The sequence below is a fragment of the Chenopodium album genome, chromosome 23, assembly GCF_948465745.1.
Source record: "Chenopodium album chromosome 23, dcCheAlbu1.1, whole genome shotgun sequence".
Lineage (NCBI taxonomy): Eukaryota > Viridiplantae > Streptophyta > Magnoliopsida > Caryophyllales > Amaranthaceae > Chenopodium > Chenopodium album.
The window spans coordinates 25,849,664-25,870,899 of NC_137856.1; the positions used below are offsets into that span (position 1 = coordinate 25,849,664).

The 21,236-nt window shown below is 42.6% G+C and overlaps 2 protein-coding genes across 3 annotated transcripts; both read right to left on the minus strand.

Annotated features, from left to right (window-relative positions):
- Positions 1 to 14,357: 14,357 nt before the first annotated feature.
- Positions 14,358 to 18,343, minus strand: LOC145609403 (uncharacterized). Of its 2 annotated transcripts, XM_081664899.1 has the most exons (7): positions 18,177 to 18,343; positions 17,780 to 17,847; positions 17,061 to 17,219; positions 16,798 to 16,965; positions 15,552 to 15,667; positions 14,720 to 15,115; positions 14,358 to 14,609 (listed from the first exon to the last, which is right to left on the minus strand). In XM_081664899.1, exons 5-7 carry the CDS (start codon positions 15,630 to 15,632, stop codon positions 14,598 to 14,600), a joined length of 489 nt encoding a protein of 162 aa, XP_081521025.1. In that variant the 5' UTR covers positions 15,633 to 15,667; positions 16,798 to 16,965; positions 17,061 to 17,219; positions 17,780 to 17,847; positions 18,177 to 18,343; the 3' UTR covers positions 14,358 to 14,597. The 2 variants fall into 2 exon arrangements, with proteins under 2 accessions (XP_081521025.1, XP_081521026.1); XM_081664900.1 differs by lacking the exons at positions 17,780 to 17,847; positions 18,177 to 18,343 and having other exon boundaries at positions 17,061 to 17,356.
- Positions 16,786 to 18,293, minus strand: LOC145607205 (uncharacterized). The gene is made up of 5 exons (XM_081662937.1): positions 18,177 to 18,293; positions 17,992 to 18,013; positions 17,780 to 17,847; positions 17,061 to 17,219; positions 16,786 to 16,965 (listed from the first exon to the last, which is right to left on the minus strand). The coding sequence occupies exons 1-5, from the start codon at positions 18,291 to 18,293 to the stop codon at positions 16,786 to 16,788; spliced, it is 546 nt and encodes a 181-aa protein (XP_081519063.1).
- Positions 18,344 to 21,236: the final 2,893 nt, after the last annotated feature.

Sequence of the window (21,236 nt, forward strand, 5' to 3'; positions counted from 1 at the left end):
GGCATTGCCCAGCAGTGGTTTGGCAACTTGCCAGCCGGTATCATTGATAGCTTCAAGAGGCTAGCCTTCTTGTTTGCTACCAACTTCTCAATGAACATCCCTGCCAAGAAAACGAGCCTTGATTTGAGCACCGTTAGGCAGGGTGAGAGAGAAGGGCTGCGCGCCTATGTCAGGCGGTTCAACCTGGTCAGAATACAAATCCAGGGGCTGTCTGACGAGGTAGCTTTCACAGACTTCTTCAAGGGTCTGAGAGACGGGTCGGCTTTTAAGTTCGACCTTGTCAGAAAAGGGGCATTTACGCTACAGGCGGCCCTGAGGGAGGCGGAAAGCTATATCCAGGCTACCGACCTCTGCACGCCTGGTAGCAAGTCAGACTCCAAGAAGTCCGACAACCAGAGAGATAGCCGGCCAGCTCAGCCGGGTAATAAAAAAGAGAAGAGCGGAAAGAGAAAAGAAGTCTGGGCGGTCAGTGATTCTGAGCAGCCGTCCCAGAAGAAAAAGAAAGAGTTTAAACCGTACGTCCCCAAGTACGAGTTTAACAAAGACTGCAACTCCATCCTCATGGAGGTAAAGGACCGGCTGACCATTGAGAAGCCGAATCCATTGAAGAGTTCCGTCCAGTCACGGAACAAAAATAAATATTGCCAGTTCCATGAGGAGGTTGGCCATGACACCAACGACTGCTTCAGTTTGCAGCGGGCGCTGGACCGTCTGGCTGACAAAGGGCTTTTGAAGTCCTACATCTCTAAGTCCCCAGCCGGGGCAAAAAAGAAGAGCAAGGGTCAGCCCTCCAAGGCTACCCAGCCGGCTAGTAGTTCGGATACAGATAAGGATCCGGTCTACACTATAGCAGGCGGATTTTCATGTGGTGGCCCTACCATCCGGGGCACCAAGAGCCATCTTCGAAAGATGGACAAGGATGATGATGAGCAGGCGTATGCCTCCTCCACCTTCCCAGACGTCCTCATAACTGAGAAGGACAGGGGCAGCGTCCGCCGTCCGCATGACGACCCGGTCGTCATTGAATGTAAGGTTGCCAACCAGCTGGTTGGACGGATCCTTATTGACACCGGCAGCTCTTCGGACATCATCAGCCTCCAGTGCTTGCAGAAGCTGAAGTACAACTCCAGCAGCATGCATCCGGTCACCCACCCCTTGGTTGGTTTTGGGGGTGGGATGGTCTACCCAGCCGGCAGAATTGATTTACCCATCCGGCTGGGAGAAAAAGGCCAGGGACGGCACGTTGTCGTCAGGTTCTTGGTCGTGGAGGAGTTGACCGCCTACAATATCATCCTTGGTAGGCCAACCCTCAACGAAACCAAGGCGGTGATCATCCCGTCTCTCATGCTTGTCAAGTACGAGCGGGATGATGGCTCTGTTGGTTCCCTGAACAGGGATCAGAAGACGGCACGGGAGTGTTACCTCTCAGCCGTTAGAGATACTGTGGCCTCAGACGGCCAAGGGAAGGAACCAATAGACCTTGACGCTGTCAAGGATGCCAGCCTTACCCCACCAGCCGTTGGTAAGAAGAGAAAAGCGCCTCTGCTGGTGGAGGTGAAAAAAGAGAAAAAATAGCAATCACTGGCCGGTGAACGGTCAGACGAGCTCCGTCCCCAGCCGGCTGGAGAACACATTGATCTCGTTCTGGACGACACCCGTCCAGAGCAGACGGTGAAGGTTGGGACGGCTGCTAATGCTGCTCTGGGTGCAGACTTGCACCTTCTGCTGAAAGAATTCAAAGACATCTTTGCCTTTGAAGTGGAAGAGATGCCAGGCGTCAGCCCGGATCTCGCTGTCCACAAACTCGCCGTGGATCCCAAAAAGAAGCCCATCCGGCAAAAGAAAAGAAACCATGGCGAGGAAAGAAGTCAGGCGGCAGCTGCCGAAGTCAAAAAGCTGTTAGACGCCAGGTTCATTCGGCCCTGCAATTTCCCCGACTGGGTGGCCAATGTGGTCCTTGTTAAGAAACCGAATGGGACCTGGCGCATGTGTGTTGATTACACAGACCTCAACAAGGCGTGTCCAAAGGACAGTTACCCGCTTCCAAAGATCGACAGTCTGGTCGACTCTACAGCCGGTCACGCCTTGATGAGCTTCATGGACGCCTACTCCGGCTTCCATCAGATACCCCTCTGGAAAAAAGATCAAGAGAAGACGGCCTTCGTCACTGATTTGGGGTTATTCTGTTATACTGTGATGCCGTTTGGCTTGAAAAATGCGCCTGCCACCTTCCAACGGATGATTAATACGGTCTTCATCAATCAACTTGGGAGGAATGTGGAGGCGTACATTGATGACATGATAGTAAAATCCAAGCAACAGGCGGATCACCTTGCTGATCTCCGAGAAACATTCACCACCCTCAGGCGGCATAAGGTCATGTTAAACCCCAAGAAATGCGTCTTTGGTGTTGAGTCTGGGAAGTTTCTCGGATTCCTGATTGATCAAAGGGGGATAGAGGCTAACCCCGAAAAGATACAGGCGGTAATTGACATGAAGTCACCCCGTTCTGTCAAGGAAGTCCAGAGGCTGACTGGTTGCCTGGCCGCCTTGGGGAGGTTCCTAAGCCGGTCAGGTGACAAATGCCTTTACTTCTTCCAAGCAATCAGGAAGAAGACCAGGTTCGAATGGGGGGATGATGCTGAGACGGCATTTCAGAAGCTGAAAGAACACTTGCACTCTTTGCCAAGGCTTGTTAGTCCTTTGCCTAGAGAAAAGTTGTACATGTATCTGGCCGTCTCAGACCATGCTCTCAGTGCCGTTCTCCTTGCTGAGCGAGACGGCGTTCAGCTCCCAGTTTACTTCATTAGCCATGTTCTTAAAAATGCTGAACTCCGGTACCCCCTGGTGGAAAAATTTGGCCTCGCTTTGTACATGGCATTCAAAAAATTGAAGCCTTACTTTCTGGCTCATCCGGTGGTGATTTACACCGACCAGCCACTCAGGCGGCCAATGTCTACCTTGGACTCATCCGGCAGAATGTTGAAATGGGCTATTGAAATGCAAAGTCTTGAAATCACTTACGAACCAAGAAAGGCAGTGAAAGGTCAGGCGTTTGCCGACTTCATTGTAGAAATGACCCGTCCGGTGGCTCCGGATAATCTTGATCAGGTTTGGAAAGTGTATGTAGACGGGAGTTCTACGAAAAATGGCTGTGGTGCAGGCGTAATTTATGAGTCTCCTGAAGGGGACAGATATGAGTATGCACTACGGTTCAACTTTCAGGCCTCAAACAATGAGGCGGAATATGAAGCCCTGCTAGCCGGAATCCGTATGTGTAAGGCGGCAGGGGCAACAAAAATTGACGCCTACTCAGACTCGCAGTTGGTCGTTAGCCAATATCAGGGAACATATGAGGCAACTCACCCGGCTATGATCAAATACCTTCAGGCGGTCAAAGAAGAGGCTGGGTCACTTGAGGAGTTCCGGCTGAATCAAGTGCCCAGGTCTGACAATAACCAGGCGGATGCGCTATCAAAGCTTGCATCTTCCGCCTGCCATGATACGCCTCGGTCAGTCTTCTGGGAAGTTCTTGAAAAAAGAAGCATCTTTGAAGATCCCATTGGAGTCCTAGACCGAAGCTCCACCTGGATGGATGGCATCCGGGCTTACCTCTCAGACGGCACGCTCCCTGATTCGCCGCAGGAGGCAGCCGTTCTGAAAAAGCGAGCAGCAAGCTTTGAGTTGAGAAATGGAGAACTCTTCAAGGCGGGGTTTCTAAAGCCTCTATTGAAGTGTGTAACCCCAGAGAAGGGGAAGGAAGTTCTCGAAGACTTGCACTCGGGGTTCTGCGCCTCCCACATAGGCGGCAGATCCCTAGCCGTCAGAGCCAGACGGCAATATTTTTGGCCTACTCTAGAGGCAGACGCCAAGGAATTGGTGAGAAAATGTGACAAGTGCCAGAAGTTTGGCAGGCTTATTCACCGTCCGGCTACTAACCTGACGGCCATCCACAGCCCAATCCCGTTTGCAAAATGGGGCATGGACATTTTAGGTCCTTACACGCCTGCACCAGGCGGTAAGCGTTATATCTTGGTGGTTGTGGATTACTTCACCAAGTGGGTAAAGGCTGAGGCGGTAAAGAACATCAAGACATCAGACGTCATTTCCTTCATCTGGAAGAATGTCATCACCCGGTATGGGGTGCCTATGTCCATGGTGTTTGATAATGGCCCTCAGTTTGAGACGCCTCAGCTAAAAACTTGGTTGGGAGATCAAGGGATCTCAACCTGTTTTGCATCAGTCGGCCGTCCCCAAGCAAACGGCCAAGTTGAAGCCTTCAACAAGCTAATCTCAGACGGCATAAAGAAGAAAATTGAAAGAGCCGGTGGCTTATGGGCTGAGGAATTAATCCATGTCCTATGGGCCATCCGGACAACTGCAAAGGGGTCAACCGGAGAAACCCCATTTCTCATGGTTTACGGTGCTGAAGCCGTCTTGCCCATTGAGCACTATGAGCAGACTCTCAGAGTCATGTTATATGATGAAGAGGCTAACTGGGAGGCAATGCGCCTGGCATTGGATTCACTTCCAGAACGCAGGGGCAATGCCGCCTTGCGTCATGAGATTTACCGTCTGAGAATGACAAGAGCCTACAACAAGAGAGTACACAGGCGTCCCTTGAAAGTGGACGACCTAGTGTTACGGAAAATGGAGGCAACCGGTAGGGCCAATGAGCTTGGAAAGCTAACTCCTAATTGGGAGGGCCCCTACCGGATTTATGAAGAAGTAAGAGACGGCACCTACCGTCTGGAAACCCCAGACGGAAGGCGCCTGCCTAGAACTTGGAATGTAGATAATTTGAAAAAATACTACTTCTGAGATTATGTAATTTTTTGTAAGCAAGAAGTACATTAATGAAAAAGTGCTTTTTGTTATCATTTTTGTTTCCCGTCTGAACCCAGACGGGTCACTTTTTTGTTCTTCTGAGTTTGACACTTGGAAATTGAATTAACGTCTGATTGACGAAGAGGCCAATGGCCAGAAAAGTAAGCTAAGCATAGAAACGCTTAGTGGCTATACAGCCGGTCTATAACAAGACCAGAGGCCAATGGCCGGATGGCTACTTCGACCTAAATTCGCCTGTCCCAATCATGGACAAAGGCGTCCGGCGACACCCCTCCGGGTGCAATCGTCGCAGAGAGAAGCCAACCTGCTTACTCTACGTACCTATGCAGGCGGCCACAATTGGATGGCTGAATCAGCCTTCCATAGCCGTCTGACCTGAGCAATCTAAGGAACGACCAAGTTTCGATCACCAGACGTCCAAAGGACATCAGCCGGTGATCGACTGAAGTTCCTACTTAGATTACTTTCGAAAATTATACAAGTCCTCCCAATGGGGCAGAAGGACATTGAACGTATAATTGGATTGCAAACACCCCAGGCGGCATTTGCCTTCCTGCTCCATGAAGGGCAGGCGGCATTTGCCTTCCTGATCCATGAAGGGTCAGGCGGCCTTTTTGCCTCCTGGCCCCAGGCGGCATTTGCCTTCCTGCTCTATCAATGCAGACGGCCACAATTGGACGGCTGAATCAGCCATCCATAGCCGTCTGACCTGAACTGTCTAAGGAAAGAGCAAGTTCCGGAACCCGGGCGTCTAAGGACACCAGGCGGGGACCGGCTGCATTTCTTACTTAGCGTTTTTATTTTTAAAATTGTACACATACCCATTTGGGGCAAAAGAGTTGTGCAATGGCTATTTACATTCTGCTCAGACGGGCAACACCGTCTAGTTAGACGTTGAACGCCTGTTAATGTACGGCTGTGTACTTGGTTTGGGGCAATCACTATTGTGATTGATTGACTTACAGACGTATCATGCTCTTTGCAGCATCAGACGTCCCCAAGTCAATCAACCAACTCCACTTGAAACCAACCACACAGCCGTCCAGGGGCAAGGTCAGCCGCAGAATTCTGATAAGTAAGTCAGCCGTCTACTTTTGATAAGTCAGGCGGAAAGCATTGCAGCCGCATACTTTTGATGAGTTAGGCGGAGAAATTTGAAATGCAAAAATTTGAAAGCTCAAACACAAGCGCAAAGTAACAAAACCGACTCAGTCGGTGCATTCATAAAAGATTATCCGTCCAACCAAACGGTTGGATGGACAAATTGTTTGCAAGACCCGGCTCCCCAGCCGGTAAAGATACATATATACTCGGCTCGCAGGCCGGAAAAATAAAGTGTTTGGCATACTGCCGCAGAAAAACTAAGGCATGGCACACAGACGCTGAAGCTACTGCCCTGCAGGCGGACCTTCCTGGTTCTCCTCGCCATCATCGACGATCTCAACCTCTGGAGCCTCTGGATCTTCAGGTTCAGGTTGCTCCGTCTCAGCCCAGGCGAAGAAGGACTCAGGCTCTGGCTCACCTCTCTCTCGCAAGTAGACTACTTCGTCAGCATACTTGTGAGCCAGGGCCCAGACGCCGTAATCCTTTCCAGGATTCAAGGCATCCCAGGCGATCCTCATCATGGCCTCATTGTCGGCGGCCATCTCAGCAACCAGACGGTCTTGCTCCGCCTGGAGGGTTGCCCGGAAGTTTTCCTGAGCCTTAGCCGCCGCCTCCTCCATCTGGGATATCTTCTTCTTCAGATCAGCATTTTCTGAAGAAGCTCCTTGGAGAGCCTGGAGGTTCTCTTGGGCCTTCTGGAGGTCCTCCTTCAGCTTAGGGAGGTCCACCTCCGCCTGCTTCTGGGCCGCCTCTGCAGCCTCGGCTCTCTGGTTGGCCGTCTGTAGTGCCGCCTCCAGCTCTTGAATTTTGGCCGCCTGCGTCATTTGGGTTGCTTTAATTTCAAGATCGTTAAGTATGGAGGAATGCATATACACATCATTGGCAACTGAGGCGGACTCCTTGGCCCGTCTTACCTCATCCCGTTTGCGGGTGTAAGGGCGTTTGAGACCGTCTACCCGCAGCAAGGCCTACAAAAAATAATAAAGGTTAAGGATGCAGGCGGGAAAGAGTGTAGAAATAGCCATTGAAAAAATTGGTTAAGTGTACTACCTCAGCCAGAAGGGTGACGATGCGTTCAAGATTGAACGTCTCAATCCCTGGGATAGCATCCTTATCCCGTTTGCCTACAGCGTCCAGCATGGCCCTGGCATGCTTCTGGACGTCTGGCCAGCGAGGCGATTGATCTGCATCACAATCAGCGTCAGACTGAGTTATTAAAGCTGCGCCTATCTGGTTCCGACCGTCTGAGGATGACGTTTGCTGGGAGTGTGATTTCACTCGCAGCGGCCATCCCAGCTCAGGCGGGGATTCAAAGGGATTCTTACCTGCAGAGCCGGCCAGGCGGGAGCCGCTGGCAGCCGTTGATTGCCTCCCGGTTGCAGGAAGAGGATGGGCCAAGTCTAGGCCAAGAGAGCCTGACACCTGCTCATTCCTCCCTCCTATTCTCATTTGCCTCCCAGACGGGGCAGTAGGAGTAGCAGAGGAGGCGGCCTTCTTAGAAGACTTGCTGGGGTTAGAGACGGGGGTCTCCTCCCTAGCCCGTTTGAGATTCCTCTCAAACGTCTTGTCCACCTTGCCTCCCTGAAAATACAACAACTTAATGTCAGCAGACGAAGTGAGGAAACTTTGAAAGTTAACTCCAAAAGCAGGTCAGGCGTTTACCTTGGCCCTGAGCTCACGCGCCTGGGCTTCCGCCAAATCTCGGCGGATCTGGGCAGAGGACCGTCTGGGTGTCTTCTCTTCGGGCAACATGTTTAATGCTTCTTCTGCAAGATCAGACGGGAAAACAGTTAGAACATTAACAAGAAATTCATTTCCGACACAAAAGTACCCCAGACGGAAATGATTCAGGCGCATACTTCTATTAAACATGTGCCCTAGCCCGCAGGCGGCTAGGAAGCACTCGTCCCTGAACCAGGCGCTTTTTGGGATCCAGTTCTTTGGAACCTTTATTACCTCCCCGGTTGACAGGGTTGCGTCTGTGAGGCCGAAGAGATCAGCCTCAATTATTCTGTCGAAATCCTCGTCTGGGATTCGAGGAAGACAGCACTTCCGCCCCATGAGGTCGGGCTTCTTATTATACAGACGGAGTTCATAATTCTCCCGCCTGGTAGGAGCTTTGCACAGGTAGAACCTGTGTTTCCAGCCGTCGAACTTGGAAACCTTGTCCAAGGTCATCATGTATTTGGGGAGTGTGGACAGAGTATACCACGCTCTGAACCCGCCTGGGTTGCGGCTGAGATAATGCATATGGGCAAATGCTTCCCAGCCGGGGTGAACCCCTTGGAGTTCACAGGCGGCAACGTACCCCAGAATGTTTGCCCAAGAGTTGGGGGAAAGTTGCCAGACGCCGAGGCCGTAGCCTCTCAAAATTGCCTTCACCGCCTGGTGAAGAGGGAAGCGGAGACCCGCCTTGAACGCTGCTTCGTAACAGCCGAAGTAGCCGTTTGCATTGGGTTCAGAGTCTTCCCAGGAAATGGTGCCGTCTGGGGGAGGCACCCTTACCTCCCACCCGTCTCCCATTGGGTGGGCTTTCAAGAAGTTTTTGAGACCCTTCTCCATAAGGTCAATATCTTTTGAGGAGACGTGGATTCTAAAGGGGTCATCTTTCTCCTTCCACGTCTTCCTCTCTTCTTCCTCACTATCCTCAAACGGGGGAAGATCGTCACTGCTCTCAGAAGAGGAGACGTCAACAACCCTTCTCGTTTCCTCCTCTGATAAAGAAAGGGAAACTGAGGCGGCCTCTTCCCCGCCTTGGTCATTGTCCTCTTCCCCGCTTTGGTCGCACTCCTCCAAAAAGGAATCAGGAGGAGTTGGGGGGCCACGCGGAGGGGATCTCTCCGGAGCCGTCTGGTGTCCAGAGCCAGACGTCTCCCCCTCAGACGATTGAGCGCCTGAGTCATCGCTTCTGTAATTTGGATCTCGTGCCGTCTGCTTAATCCGAGCCATTGTGTCCTGCACAGACGCGCAGCTGGTCGGAATCCAAGCATGAGGGTGGTCCCAACACCCAGAGGCGGCACTACCAGTCCTAGACTCAGCCGTCCCTGGTGAACGGCTGGGTTCTACCCTAGGTTGTGCCGTGTGTGTTGGTGATGAATCCATTTATTGCAAGGAATATATACAAACGGAAAAATGAAAAAAGAGCTGAAAGAGTCAGAGACGGTACCTTTAGATTTGATATCTGAAGGTAGACGGTTCCGCCTGTGTTGGTGCGTCTGGGTTTCTTCGACTTTGCGCCTGACTCAGACGGATGACTTCTGCTCTCTCAAGATTCTAAGTTTACTCTGAAATTTTTGCAAGTATGGCAAGATTCTGGGGGTAAACGGCTATATAAAGAGGGTAAAAGGAGGGGCAACTCCGTAATTTACCCAGAAGTTAAGCAGTAAATTTTGGCGGTAAAATTACCACCATTCAGTGAGTGACATGTGTCACAGATGCCACGCGGATTGCCACGTCACATCTGTGAGGGGCAAATGTTTAGGGTATTTTTACCCCGCCAAGTGGCCAAATCAGAGGGCGACACGTGTCAACCCCAGGATGGTCCAAAGTGGACCTATTCCTGCCCGACACGTGTCATCCCAGATATTTGGGAGAATGTCGGCCTTCAGGCCCAAATCCCGAGAAAGCCGCAATGCGGCGCAGCCCACCAATGATTAGGGTTTGATACCCTAATCAGGGGCACAATTCCCAAGGACCCTATAAATAGGGAGATTTCCCTCCTTTGGAGAAAAGGTTGATTAATCAAGGTTCTTACTTTTGATAAGTTAAGGACCATTCATTACAAACTGTCCCTTTGATAGAGACAGCTGAGCTTGGAATCCAAGCAGATCCCCACCTTAATTTCCGCACCTTTTACTCTACTTCAAGTTACTAACTTGAGCGTTGGAGGCGGAGCACCACCCAACCGGTGTCTCCGTTGTTTTTGCAGGTACAGAGCGAGCCGGACCAGTCTTCGAGTTGTAACTCTCCCGAGGGACAAAAAACCCCAAAACACCTTCGTTTTTTTTTTGTACTACCTCTGTTTCGTATTAGTTGCAACTTTGGAATATTTTATATCTCACAAATAATACCCCAAAGTTGTAACTAATAAGAAACGGAGGTGGCATGTTTTATTAGAGTATACTTCGCATTTACTAGCTCTTGTTTGTAAGAGAGATGAGTAAATGTAAGAATAAAGGTGTAGATAAAAAATTACTTCATACATACCTAAAGTTTTTTCTAATTTAGTGAAAAATTGTATTAATAAATTTATACAAAATAGTTGATTGGCTATCTTAATTCCAATATGTAACTTTTTTTTTTTTGAGGGGAATTCCAATATGTAACTTGATATAAGCTAATATAAGGTTAGCTTATACTAGAGCTGTCAATTCGGGTATTCAAGTTGGGTTTGGGTCAGGTCAAATTAGGTCTCGGGTTAAGTTAGGATCAGGTTATGTCGGATCAATCTAGCTTCAGATCAGGTTCAGGTTTAGGTCGGGTAAATGTCAGTTCAAGTTATAATGGGTCATTCACCTTTTCGGATATAGGTCGGGTTCAATTCGAGTTAAAATCGGACCGGGTTTAATTTCAGGTTCGGGTTGTGTTGAGTCAGGTTTGGATGGGTTAACAAGATGGTACATTCGGGTTCCAGTTAGTGTTGAGTCGGGTTCTGGTTCAAGTTCAATTCTAATAAATACCGATGTGGCCAAGTTGAATTATATAATTACGTCTTCCATAATTTGATCAAGCATCATCAAGATTTTATTAAACCTATATACGAGTAATAGAGAACAAAAGTTATATAAGCTGAACAAAAGATTTTATTAAATCGGATTGAGGGTTTATTTACAGAATTAAACCAATATATAAGCTGAATAAAAGGTATATAAAATTTTATTAAACCTTCCATGACTCGGGTTCATGGTTTAATTGTGTCGGGTACTAGTTCAGGTTCGAATTGTTTTCGGGTCAAATAAATTAAATCGGTTGACGGTTACCATCAGGTCAGGCAGGTTCGTGTTCATGTCATAAAGTATGGATCAAATGGGTTTTTGGTTAAGATCAGGTTACAGGTCACTAGTTTCACCCCATTGTTCGAGTACAGGTTGGGTTCAGATCTTTGTCCGTTAAGGTCGGGTTCATGGGTCGGGTCAGTTTTGACAGTTGTAGCTATAATCAACACTTTTTGAAGTAATTTTGAGGTTTCGGAGCCTGATGGCAAAAATGTTGAGACCCTAGTGGATATATCTCGAGGTCATATAATGTCGTTTGAAACCATATATGATCAATATATGTTGTCATAAACGTATGTGGTAGGCTTGCGTTTACAAAATCAATGCAAGTTGTGAACGGTTAAAATGACCGTTTAAGGGCATATTGGATGGTTTCACCGACCCAATTGGACACCCAGAGGGTATTAGAGACCATGGTAAACCTCGGCAATTTTTAATTCCAGGCGAAAAAGGTCAAAAAAGTACAAAATTGAAGGCTATAATCCAAGCATTTTGAGGTTTTGGGGCCCAGTAGCGAAAAACCTTGAGACCCTAAGGGATACATCTCGGGGTCATAATGCCGTTTGAAACCATATATGATCATTATATGTTGTCATAAACGTCCATGGAAGGCTTGGGTTTACGAAATCGGTACAAATTGCAAACGGGTAAAATGACCGTTTCAGGACATATTGGATGGTTCTACCGACCCAATTGGACTCCCGGAGGCTATTAGGTACCATGGTAAACATCTCGGCAATTTTTATTTCTGGGATAAAAAAGGTCAAAAAATTACAAAAACGAAGGCTATAATCCACGTTTTTTGAGGAAATTTTGAGGTTTTGGGCCCGGTAGCGAAAAACCTTGAGACCCTAAGGGATACATCTCGAGGACATATAATGTCGTTTGAAACCATATATGATCATAATATGTTGTCAAAAACGTACGTAATAGGCTTGAATTTACGAAATCACTTCAAGTTGTGAACGGGTAAAATGACCGTTTAAGGGCATATTGGATGGTTCCACTGACCCAATTGGACTTCCGGAGGGTATTATGGACCATGGTAAACATCTCGGCAATTTTTATTCCCGGGCAAAAAAAAAAGGTCAAAAAATTACAAAATTGAAGGCTATAATCCACGTTTTTTTAGGAAAATTTGAGATTTTGGGGCCCGGTGGCGAGAAGCCTTGTAACCCAAAGGGATACATCTCAGGGTCATATAATGCCGTTTGAAACCATATATGATCATTATATGTTGTGATAAACGTCCGTGGTAGGCTTGAGTTTACGAAATCACTTCAAGTTGTGAACGGGTAAAATGACCGTTAAAGGGCATATTGGACGGTTCCACTGACCTAATTTGACTCCCGGAAGATATTATGGACCATAGTAACCATCTCGGCACGCAATTATTATTTTCGGGCGAAAAAAGGTCGAAAAATTACAAAATTGAAGGCTATAATCCACGCTTTTTGAGAAAATTTTGAGGTTTAGGGGCCTATGACGAAAAACCTTGAGACCCTAAGGGATACATCTCGGGGACATATATTGCCGTTTGAAACCATATATGATCATTATATGTTGTGATAAACGTCCGTGGTAGGCTTGAGTTTACGAAATCACTTCAAGTTGTGAACGAGTAGAATGACCGTTTAAGGGCATATTGGACGGTTCAACCGACCCAATTTGACTCCCGCAGGATATTAGGGACCATGGTAAATATCTCGGCATTTTTTATTTCCGAGCGAAAAAAGGTAAAAAAAAAGTACAAAATTGAAGGCTATGACCCACGTTTTTTGAGGAAAATTTGAGGTTTGGGGCCCGGTGGTGAAAATCCTCGAAACCCAAAGGGATACATCTCGGGGTTCATATAATGACTTTTGATGCCATATACGATCATTATATGTCGTGATAAACGTCCGTGATAGGCTTGAGTTTACTAAATCACTTCAAGTTGTGAACGGGTAAAATGACTGTTTAAGGGCATATTGGACCGTTTTACCGACTCAATTTGACTCCCAGAGGATATAAGGGACCATGGTAAACATCTCGACAATTTTTATTTACGGGCAAAAAAAGTTCAAAAAATTACAAAATTGAAGGCTATAATTCGCGCTTTTAAAATTTTGAGGTTTAGGGGCCTATGGCGAAAAGCCTTGAGACCCTAAGGGATACATCTCGGGGACATATAATGCCGTTTGAAACCATATATGATCATTATATGTTGTGATAAACGTCTGTGGTAGGCTTGATTTTACAAAATCACTTCAAGTTGTGAACGGGTTAAATGACCGTTTAAGGGCATATTGGACGGTTAAACCGACCCAATTTGACTCCCGGAGGATATTAGGGATCATGGTAAACATCTCGGTAATTTTAATTTTCGGGCGAAAAAAGGTCAAATAATTATAAAATTGAAGGCTATATAATCCACGCTTTTTGAGGAAAATTTGAGGTTTCGGGCCCGGTGGCGAATAACCTTGAAACCCTAAGGGATACATCTCGGGGACATATAATGCCGTTTGAAACCATATATGATTATTATATGTTGTGATAAACGTCCGTCGTAGGCTCGAGTTTACGAAATCACTTCAAGTTGAGAACGGGTAAAATGACCGTTTAAGGGCATATTGGATGGTTCCACCGACCCAATTGGACTCTTGGAGGGTATTAAGGACCATGGTAAACATCTCGGCAATTTTTATTGCCTGGGGAAAAAAGGTCGAAAAATTACAAAATTGAAGGGTATAATCCACGCTTTTTAAGAAAATTTTGAGGTTTTGGAGCCTGGATATGAGTAATATGGATCTAAAGGTATACAAGCTGAATCAGATTGTGGGTTTACAGATTTGTACCAGTATATAAGTTGAACAAAAGGCACATAAATTTTATTAAACCTTCCATGACTCGGGTACAGGTTCTAATTTGGTAGGGTACTAGTTCGGGTTCAGATTGTTGTTGGGTCGGATTAAATCGGTTGACGGTTACTCTTAGGTTGGGAGCAGGTTCGGGTTCAAGTCAAAAAGTTTTAGATCAAATCGATTGTCGATTAACATATGGTCAGGTTCAGGTCGGGTTACAGGTCACTAGTTTCACCCCATTGCCCGGGTACACGTTGGGTTCAAATCATTGCCGGTTCATGGCGAGTTCTCGGGTCGGGTCAGTTTTTGACAACTCTAACTTATACTCAATCAATTAATAAAATGCTACACTACATCGAAGTTTATTATAATTTTTTTTCAGTTCTTCTAGTAACGTTACCTATCTTAATTCTACTACGAGGAGGGTCCGTTGACCAATTTTTTCCGGCAAAAAATAATCACGACAAAATTAATAATATTCACTAGATAGTGATAGATTGTACTCGCGCGCTCACGCTAATTATCAGTCAAGGCATGGCGGATTAAAAAAACAATACTCGTATCATACTAAAGCATATAATATAATAGTAGAATCCGATTAAAATAACAAATTTCGTCAAGTCCAAAAGAAAATAAATGGTAGCAAGGTAGAAATTCAAAGAGATTCTGCATTGACATTACACATCGTTCCAAAAAAAAAACATAACCAAAATTAACCAAAAATTGGTTACTGATGCACCTCAAACCTCTATCCACGCTACGGTAAACAACTCATCAGACATCACCAATTCACCATCCAGCAGACGTCTCAGTCAGATCTCTGCAAATAAATTAACCAAAAAAATAAATTAAAAAAAAAAAAAAAATGTAATAGAAATACATTGATTAAATTCTTGTCAAAAAAATTACATTGATTGAATATTAAATAACCTTTTTTCCCTTTAGTAATTTTGCCCCGATTTTCCAAACCCCACCGTCAGTCTCAGCTTCCAATTCTCCAGACAGCGATTCCATACGAATAAGCTCCCAAATTACGTACACAGAAACTGCAGCAATATAAACATTATTAAATGTGCACTTCTTATAGAAGTATTGTACCCATGACTCCGACTTATCAGGGTCAGGAGACTCAGAACGACGACCCCGCTCTTTGCCGGAAGAACTAGAAGGCTTTTGATCACCACCCAACACCGGTTTCTTAGCTCTGCTGAAACACTTAACGACCTCACCAGCACCAGCAAAATGTGCATCAACATATTGTTCCATTTCATCGGCGGAAATATCTTCCTCAAGAAAAATAAGGTATACTTCGCCATCGGGAGACGCCTGCAATACATCGGGACTGTCAGATGATCTATCGGTAACGTAGAAGGTTACTGGTGTTTTCATTATGAGATGAAGAAACTGTTAATGGCGGTTTTAGAGAGAGAGAGAGAGAGAGAGAGAGAGTGTGTTTGTGTGTGGAAGGGAAGAGGGAGTGAGGGGGTGCAAAGGGGATTAATCCAGGGAAAAAAAGGAGAGTTTGTTACGTTGGTTTTTTTTATTTTTTTTTATTTGTTTTTTTAATACGTGGTAAAAGAATAAAAGGAATAATGTGGAAAGTGAAAGGAGTATGAGATTTTTTTATTACCATGTTACATTTCGAATTTTCAAGCCAGGCCCACACTAGCTGACTTACCATTACATATTTACATGGCCTTATAAAACATGAACTTATTACCATCTTACATTTTAAATTTTCAAGCTAACCTAGGTAACTTACCATTCCCAGTCCCTCAGCAAGACAAATATAACATTGAAGCAACATCACAGCTGGTGGGATGCGGTAATCCTTTGAATCCATCCCCGAATATCTTTTCTTCTTCCCTTTTCGTTTAGCTGCTAAATTAGGATACAAATGTCAACTGCAATGGGAATTGTTTATACAAATGTCAACATAACACCTTTTCGTTTAGCTGCTAAACAATAAACGTATATTGTTTATCCTAAAGGTCTTAACAATTAGTGCCTTTAGGATAACCAATAAACATAGCAAGAGTATATAGTCACCATTTGTAAAGGTTATAATTTAGGCTAATAATAGCAATTTCTAGATTTTATGTATCCACACTTATTTTAATTTCCCAAAAAAAAATAAAAATAAAGGGATGCATGATATATAGTTGGCTATCCTGAAGCATTCTCCAAATTTTGATATCAACTACGTGTACAAGCAAGCAAGCAACTCCTCCGTGCTGCCTTGGGAAGATTTGGCATCTCTATGTCATTTCAAGTGGTAAATCCCAATCCAGGATACTAACCTTGCTCCCCCAGTGTGATGATTTGATGAATCAATGTAAACTTTTAAGACTCTAGCATTACTATGACATTTTTTGGAGAAAAGCCTCTACTATTAGTTTTCAGCATGACACTGTACCAAATAATAAGCATCAGTCTCTCAGCTTGTCAGGTAATTTAGCCACACCATACTTCATAAGTTTGAAATCTCACAATAAGAAACTGCATTCCAAATAATAGACCTTCGGAGTCATCTTAAGGTTCATACATATACTTTATATAATGCGACATAAGGATCTAATATTCTCTAATGTGATTAATTTGATCTGCAACTTAATTTGAAATTGCTCTCCTGACTCATATCACAATACATTATGGGTGGTTATGTCCGTCTTATGCAAGCATTCACTAAGTTGACTACTTCCTCGGTTATCATTACTCCATATCATGCATGCATCCTTCAGGTTTTCATCGAGAATTTTGCCAAATAAGGGGACAGAGCACTGTAAACAAGTAAATACTCTCTTTACCCTTCACCACACAGCACAGTAGGTCAGAATCATGTAAACTTATAACGAGTGCAGCAAGTATTACTTCATTGTGCTAACGAGTGGAGCAAGTATTACTTAATTGTGCTAATCAAGCAGAGAAAAGAAGGCATTAATAAGCAACAAAAATTGTCATCCAAATAGATAGAGCAAAAGAGATGTTTAGTGGCATTAGTGCTTTACTTCATGTGCGCAAGCCTCTGAAACAACAGATATGACAACGTTGCAAGTTGCACGAAATAATCTGCAAAAAGAATGTAACAGGGGATGTGATGAGGTACGATCAAGCCGCATAAGGTAGATGCAAGAAAAGACAGTTTGTGCCAGTGAGTGCCCCTTATGCCACGTAGCCTGCCATTATACAAGGACAAGGACAGGTATCAAACAGATGGAAATATAGCATGCACTAGTCCATATACTAAAAGCCCAAGCCACATTGAGTGTACCTCACAAGCAAGGAGGTGATCCATAATATCTAGAATGCATATAACATCCATAGTTTTATCAAAACTTAGCGGAACTGGAGCCGCACCACTCTCTATGGCCTCGTCAACAGAATGATATCTGCCATTATCCATGCCCGAATCCAACTTTGGGTCCATTATCTAACAAAAGAAATACAGAAAGGTATTCTTTTCAGTTAAAGGATTCCACAGTAAAAAAAAAAAATGAAGAAACCGCACATCAGCTATAGGCCTCCTTAATGATAAAATTTACAATACTGATTGCTGTAATATCTACACAAAGCAACCATTCCCTGATTCAATCAATAACAATCGATGCCACATGTTAAAGGAGCTCAACAAGAAAACTTCAAAAAGTTACAAGCAGGCCTCCCTCTAAAAATCGAAAAATGGAAGCATTGAACTTGAAATGCAGTCTACAAGAAGCTCCCCAAGGGAAAGCAGTATGCAGGTATAAGTACTAATAAAGCCTAGGTGCATCACTATAGGTCAACAATATTGACAAACAATGTCTTCGTATTATTGTGAAATGAATACTGTTGCCATACAATGTCTTCATATTTGTGAAATAATCGATATATTAACAAACAACGCCATCGTATTATTGCAACATACTACGTATGCCAAGACTCAAGATCAATATCATAATCAAGACAATAGTTGCCAACATAAAAGAACAAACTTGAGACAAGTATGAGTACCTCTAAAGCCGACATGGCGGCAAATAGACTAAAATTATCGCCATGTATCAGCTCGCCGTCACAAAGCTCTGCCATACACAATTACACATACAAAATTTAGCATTAAAATAAAAAAAAAACATTAATTTCACCGTAACACTAAAAAATTCTAACATTAAACCAAATAATTAACGAATTAAGCACCAAAACAACAACAATAACATAATAATCACTTCTATGATTCCACATTTTCAGCTAAACCATACAATATAATCAATCAATTCAAAATAATCAAAGATCTTTCACAACAACAAAATTAATTCGATAAAGTTTATAATCAAATTACGGTCTGAAAATCAATAAATAAAGCAGAAATGCAACAATGAAAGATCTTAATTGAATAAAGAGAAGAAAAAACCATTGCAGGCTGAAGAAGAAGATTGGAAACGTTCGTCCAAACAGTTCCGTCGCCGGAAGGTATCGCAGCCGCAGCAGACGCCGTCGTCGGAACATTGAAACCTCGATCGTCCGCCATTGAAGACGAAAGAGGAAGGAGTTAGGTTAGGAGGAGAGAGAAAAATGGCGGTCTCAGTTGTTGATATCCAAATATGATTTGAAAATTTCGGATATCTGAAGATATCGGATATTCGAAAAAAATCCAAAATTTTCGGATTAGATGATTCGGATATCTATTATCCAATATTAAGTAAAATTGTTATGATTATTTAATAAATGTCACTAATTCTAGGGTTTAAATCCTCTGTGAAAAAGCTACACATACATTCATTGTATGTGGGAGCCACATTTATTGTCACATGTCAGCATGTCATACGTTCTTTGTTTGGGGCCCAAGATCCACTTATTTTCAAATTTCATTCAAATTTGAATGAAAATTCTAAGGTTTGAATTTCAAATTAATTGTCATTTCCAATGCAATTAGTTTATTATTTTTTTTTTACAAAAAAATAAAAAAAATAAAAAAATATTTCTGCAACATTGATGAACATCGCAGAGAGAAGGAACAAAATGGGCGACGAAGGAAGATGAACAAAAAGAACCTTGAAGCTGCTTCATTATACTTGTAGACGCTTAAATTTACATCAACCGCAAATATTATTCGGTTTAATTGAACAAAATAATTGTTGTTTACATGAGAATATTGAGAAATTTTGAGTTAATTAGGTTTCGGAATTTTCGATTTGGGGGTTTACGAACTGGATTGATTCTAGTTAATTATGTAAATGTATATTATTATTTGCAGAGTTATTGTGTAATTGACTTGTTCTTCCTCCATTAATCATATCCAATTCATAAATGGGTAAGTTTGCAAAATATACCCATTTTCAATTGATTAGTGAAATGAGTCTTCTCTTCCTATCGATTTCAAATGGATTTGGATATTTTGTTGGAATACTATAATTGTTAAAGGCACATAAGTAACCGATTGCATATTGAATATTAAATAATTAAGAGATTTGAAGTCCGACAACAACAATGGTTGAAACATGGCTTAGGTCGTCGACGACGATGGCGGAAAACCCCCCAAAATATTCGAACAATTTTATTAGATATTTTTTTAGTAACTCAGGAAACTATATTTGGTACGAAAAAAATCTAAAAACATTATAACAATTCATACTATGATTTTTAGTAACATAGGAAAGTATATTTGGTAAGAACAATTCATATTATAACAATGGATTTGGATTTTTGTTTCGAATACAATAATTGTTAAAGGCACACAAGTAACTGAAGTCATATTGATAAATAAATAAATTGGAGATTTGAAGGTTGACAACAGTAATAGTTGAAAATGGTCTTAGGTCGACAAGGTCGTCGACAATGGCGAAAACCCCCAAAATATTCAAACAATGCTGTTTATAATATCTTTAGTAACACAGGAACTATATCTGGTAAGCACATATCTGAAAAGGACACAACCATTCTGTAATTTTTAGTAACATAGGAAACTACATTTGGTAAACACATATTGTTTCCGAATTACATAATTCCTTAAAAGCGCATAATTTTTCCCTTTGGGATTTTTTTTTATTGTTACCTTTATAGCGATATTGTGTAATTATTTTTTTTTTGGTAATTATAACTTCCAAAGGTTACAAAAAAGGAATTTATAATATTAGAGTGGCGTCGACCTTATATAATTGTATTTGCTTAAAATAAATTCATGTTTTGAGGAAAAAGGTCCACCTATCAAGTCTTTTGAGAATTAGATAATGTGACACCATCAATGAAAAGTAATAAGAAACCATGGTGAAAAAGTAAAGGTAATCAAGTAAATATTATTTTTCTTAATTTGTTCAATAGGTTAGTACATTAATTAGTAACCGTATATATGTTAGAGGAAAAATGTAATATATATAACATGTTTTTCTAGTAATGGTGGATGCTAATTCATGAAATTAGTTGTAAACAATATGGATTATTAATTTAGCAATGATAAGTTTTTGTCAATTGAAATAATTATTTAATGTAAGATGTCATACATGATCAAAATAATGAAATTAAATAAACACTATAAATTTTGTTAGACGATCACCTTAAACACTTAAAAACTGTTTACTTGTCAAAGGACCTTTTTATATTACAGAGTATAAAAATGTAATAAATGTAATATTTCTTTTCAAATCCTTGCTAGCATCACAATATGATAAGTTCATTTAGGGCGTGTTTGGCAAAGTATAGCTGGGAAAGTAGCTGTAGCTGTGTAGGTAGCTGTTAGCTGTCAACAAGCTGTTAGCTGTGAAGATATATAATTTAGATATGAGTTTTCGGTAAAGTAGCGATTGACTAGCTGTTACATATAAAAATCAATATTTTATTTTTAAAACTATAGATTAAATTTTCAACAGCTACCTCTAATTTCAAAAGCTAATCTTTCTAACTTTTCACAAAAGCTACCTCCACCACTAAAAGCTACCATAACCACTATCTTGTCAAACACTCACATTTTTTGTTAAGTAGTGGTTTGACCAAATCAAACCACTAAAAGCTACTCAAAAGCTAGCGCCGAACACGCCCTTAAAAAGATAATCGGTGGCTTCTATTTCATTCTATATAAAAGATTTAACTGAAAAGTCTTCATTTGTATATAGTCCTTATTGATATATGACATATCTTATACTTCCTATGTTACTATTTACTTGACTAACATTTCTAAAATGAAAATGTCACATTACTTGACCCATACTATATTTGGTATGCTTTTGGTAGATAAATTATCTAAATTATCCTTATAAAGTGCAATTAATGGTAAATATGTAAATAAACATATTAGAGGATATACTCTCATCTATTAATAAGAGTTTAATCATTAAATCACACAAGGGAAAATTTTAGATGCAATTAACATCATATCATGAGGAGCTTAATTATAGTTAAATTAACATTATTAGAATATAAATGTCCTCACACTATTCATAAGTGTTTTATCATACTTAAAATGTAGGGACATATATTC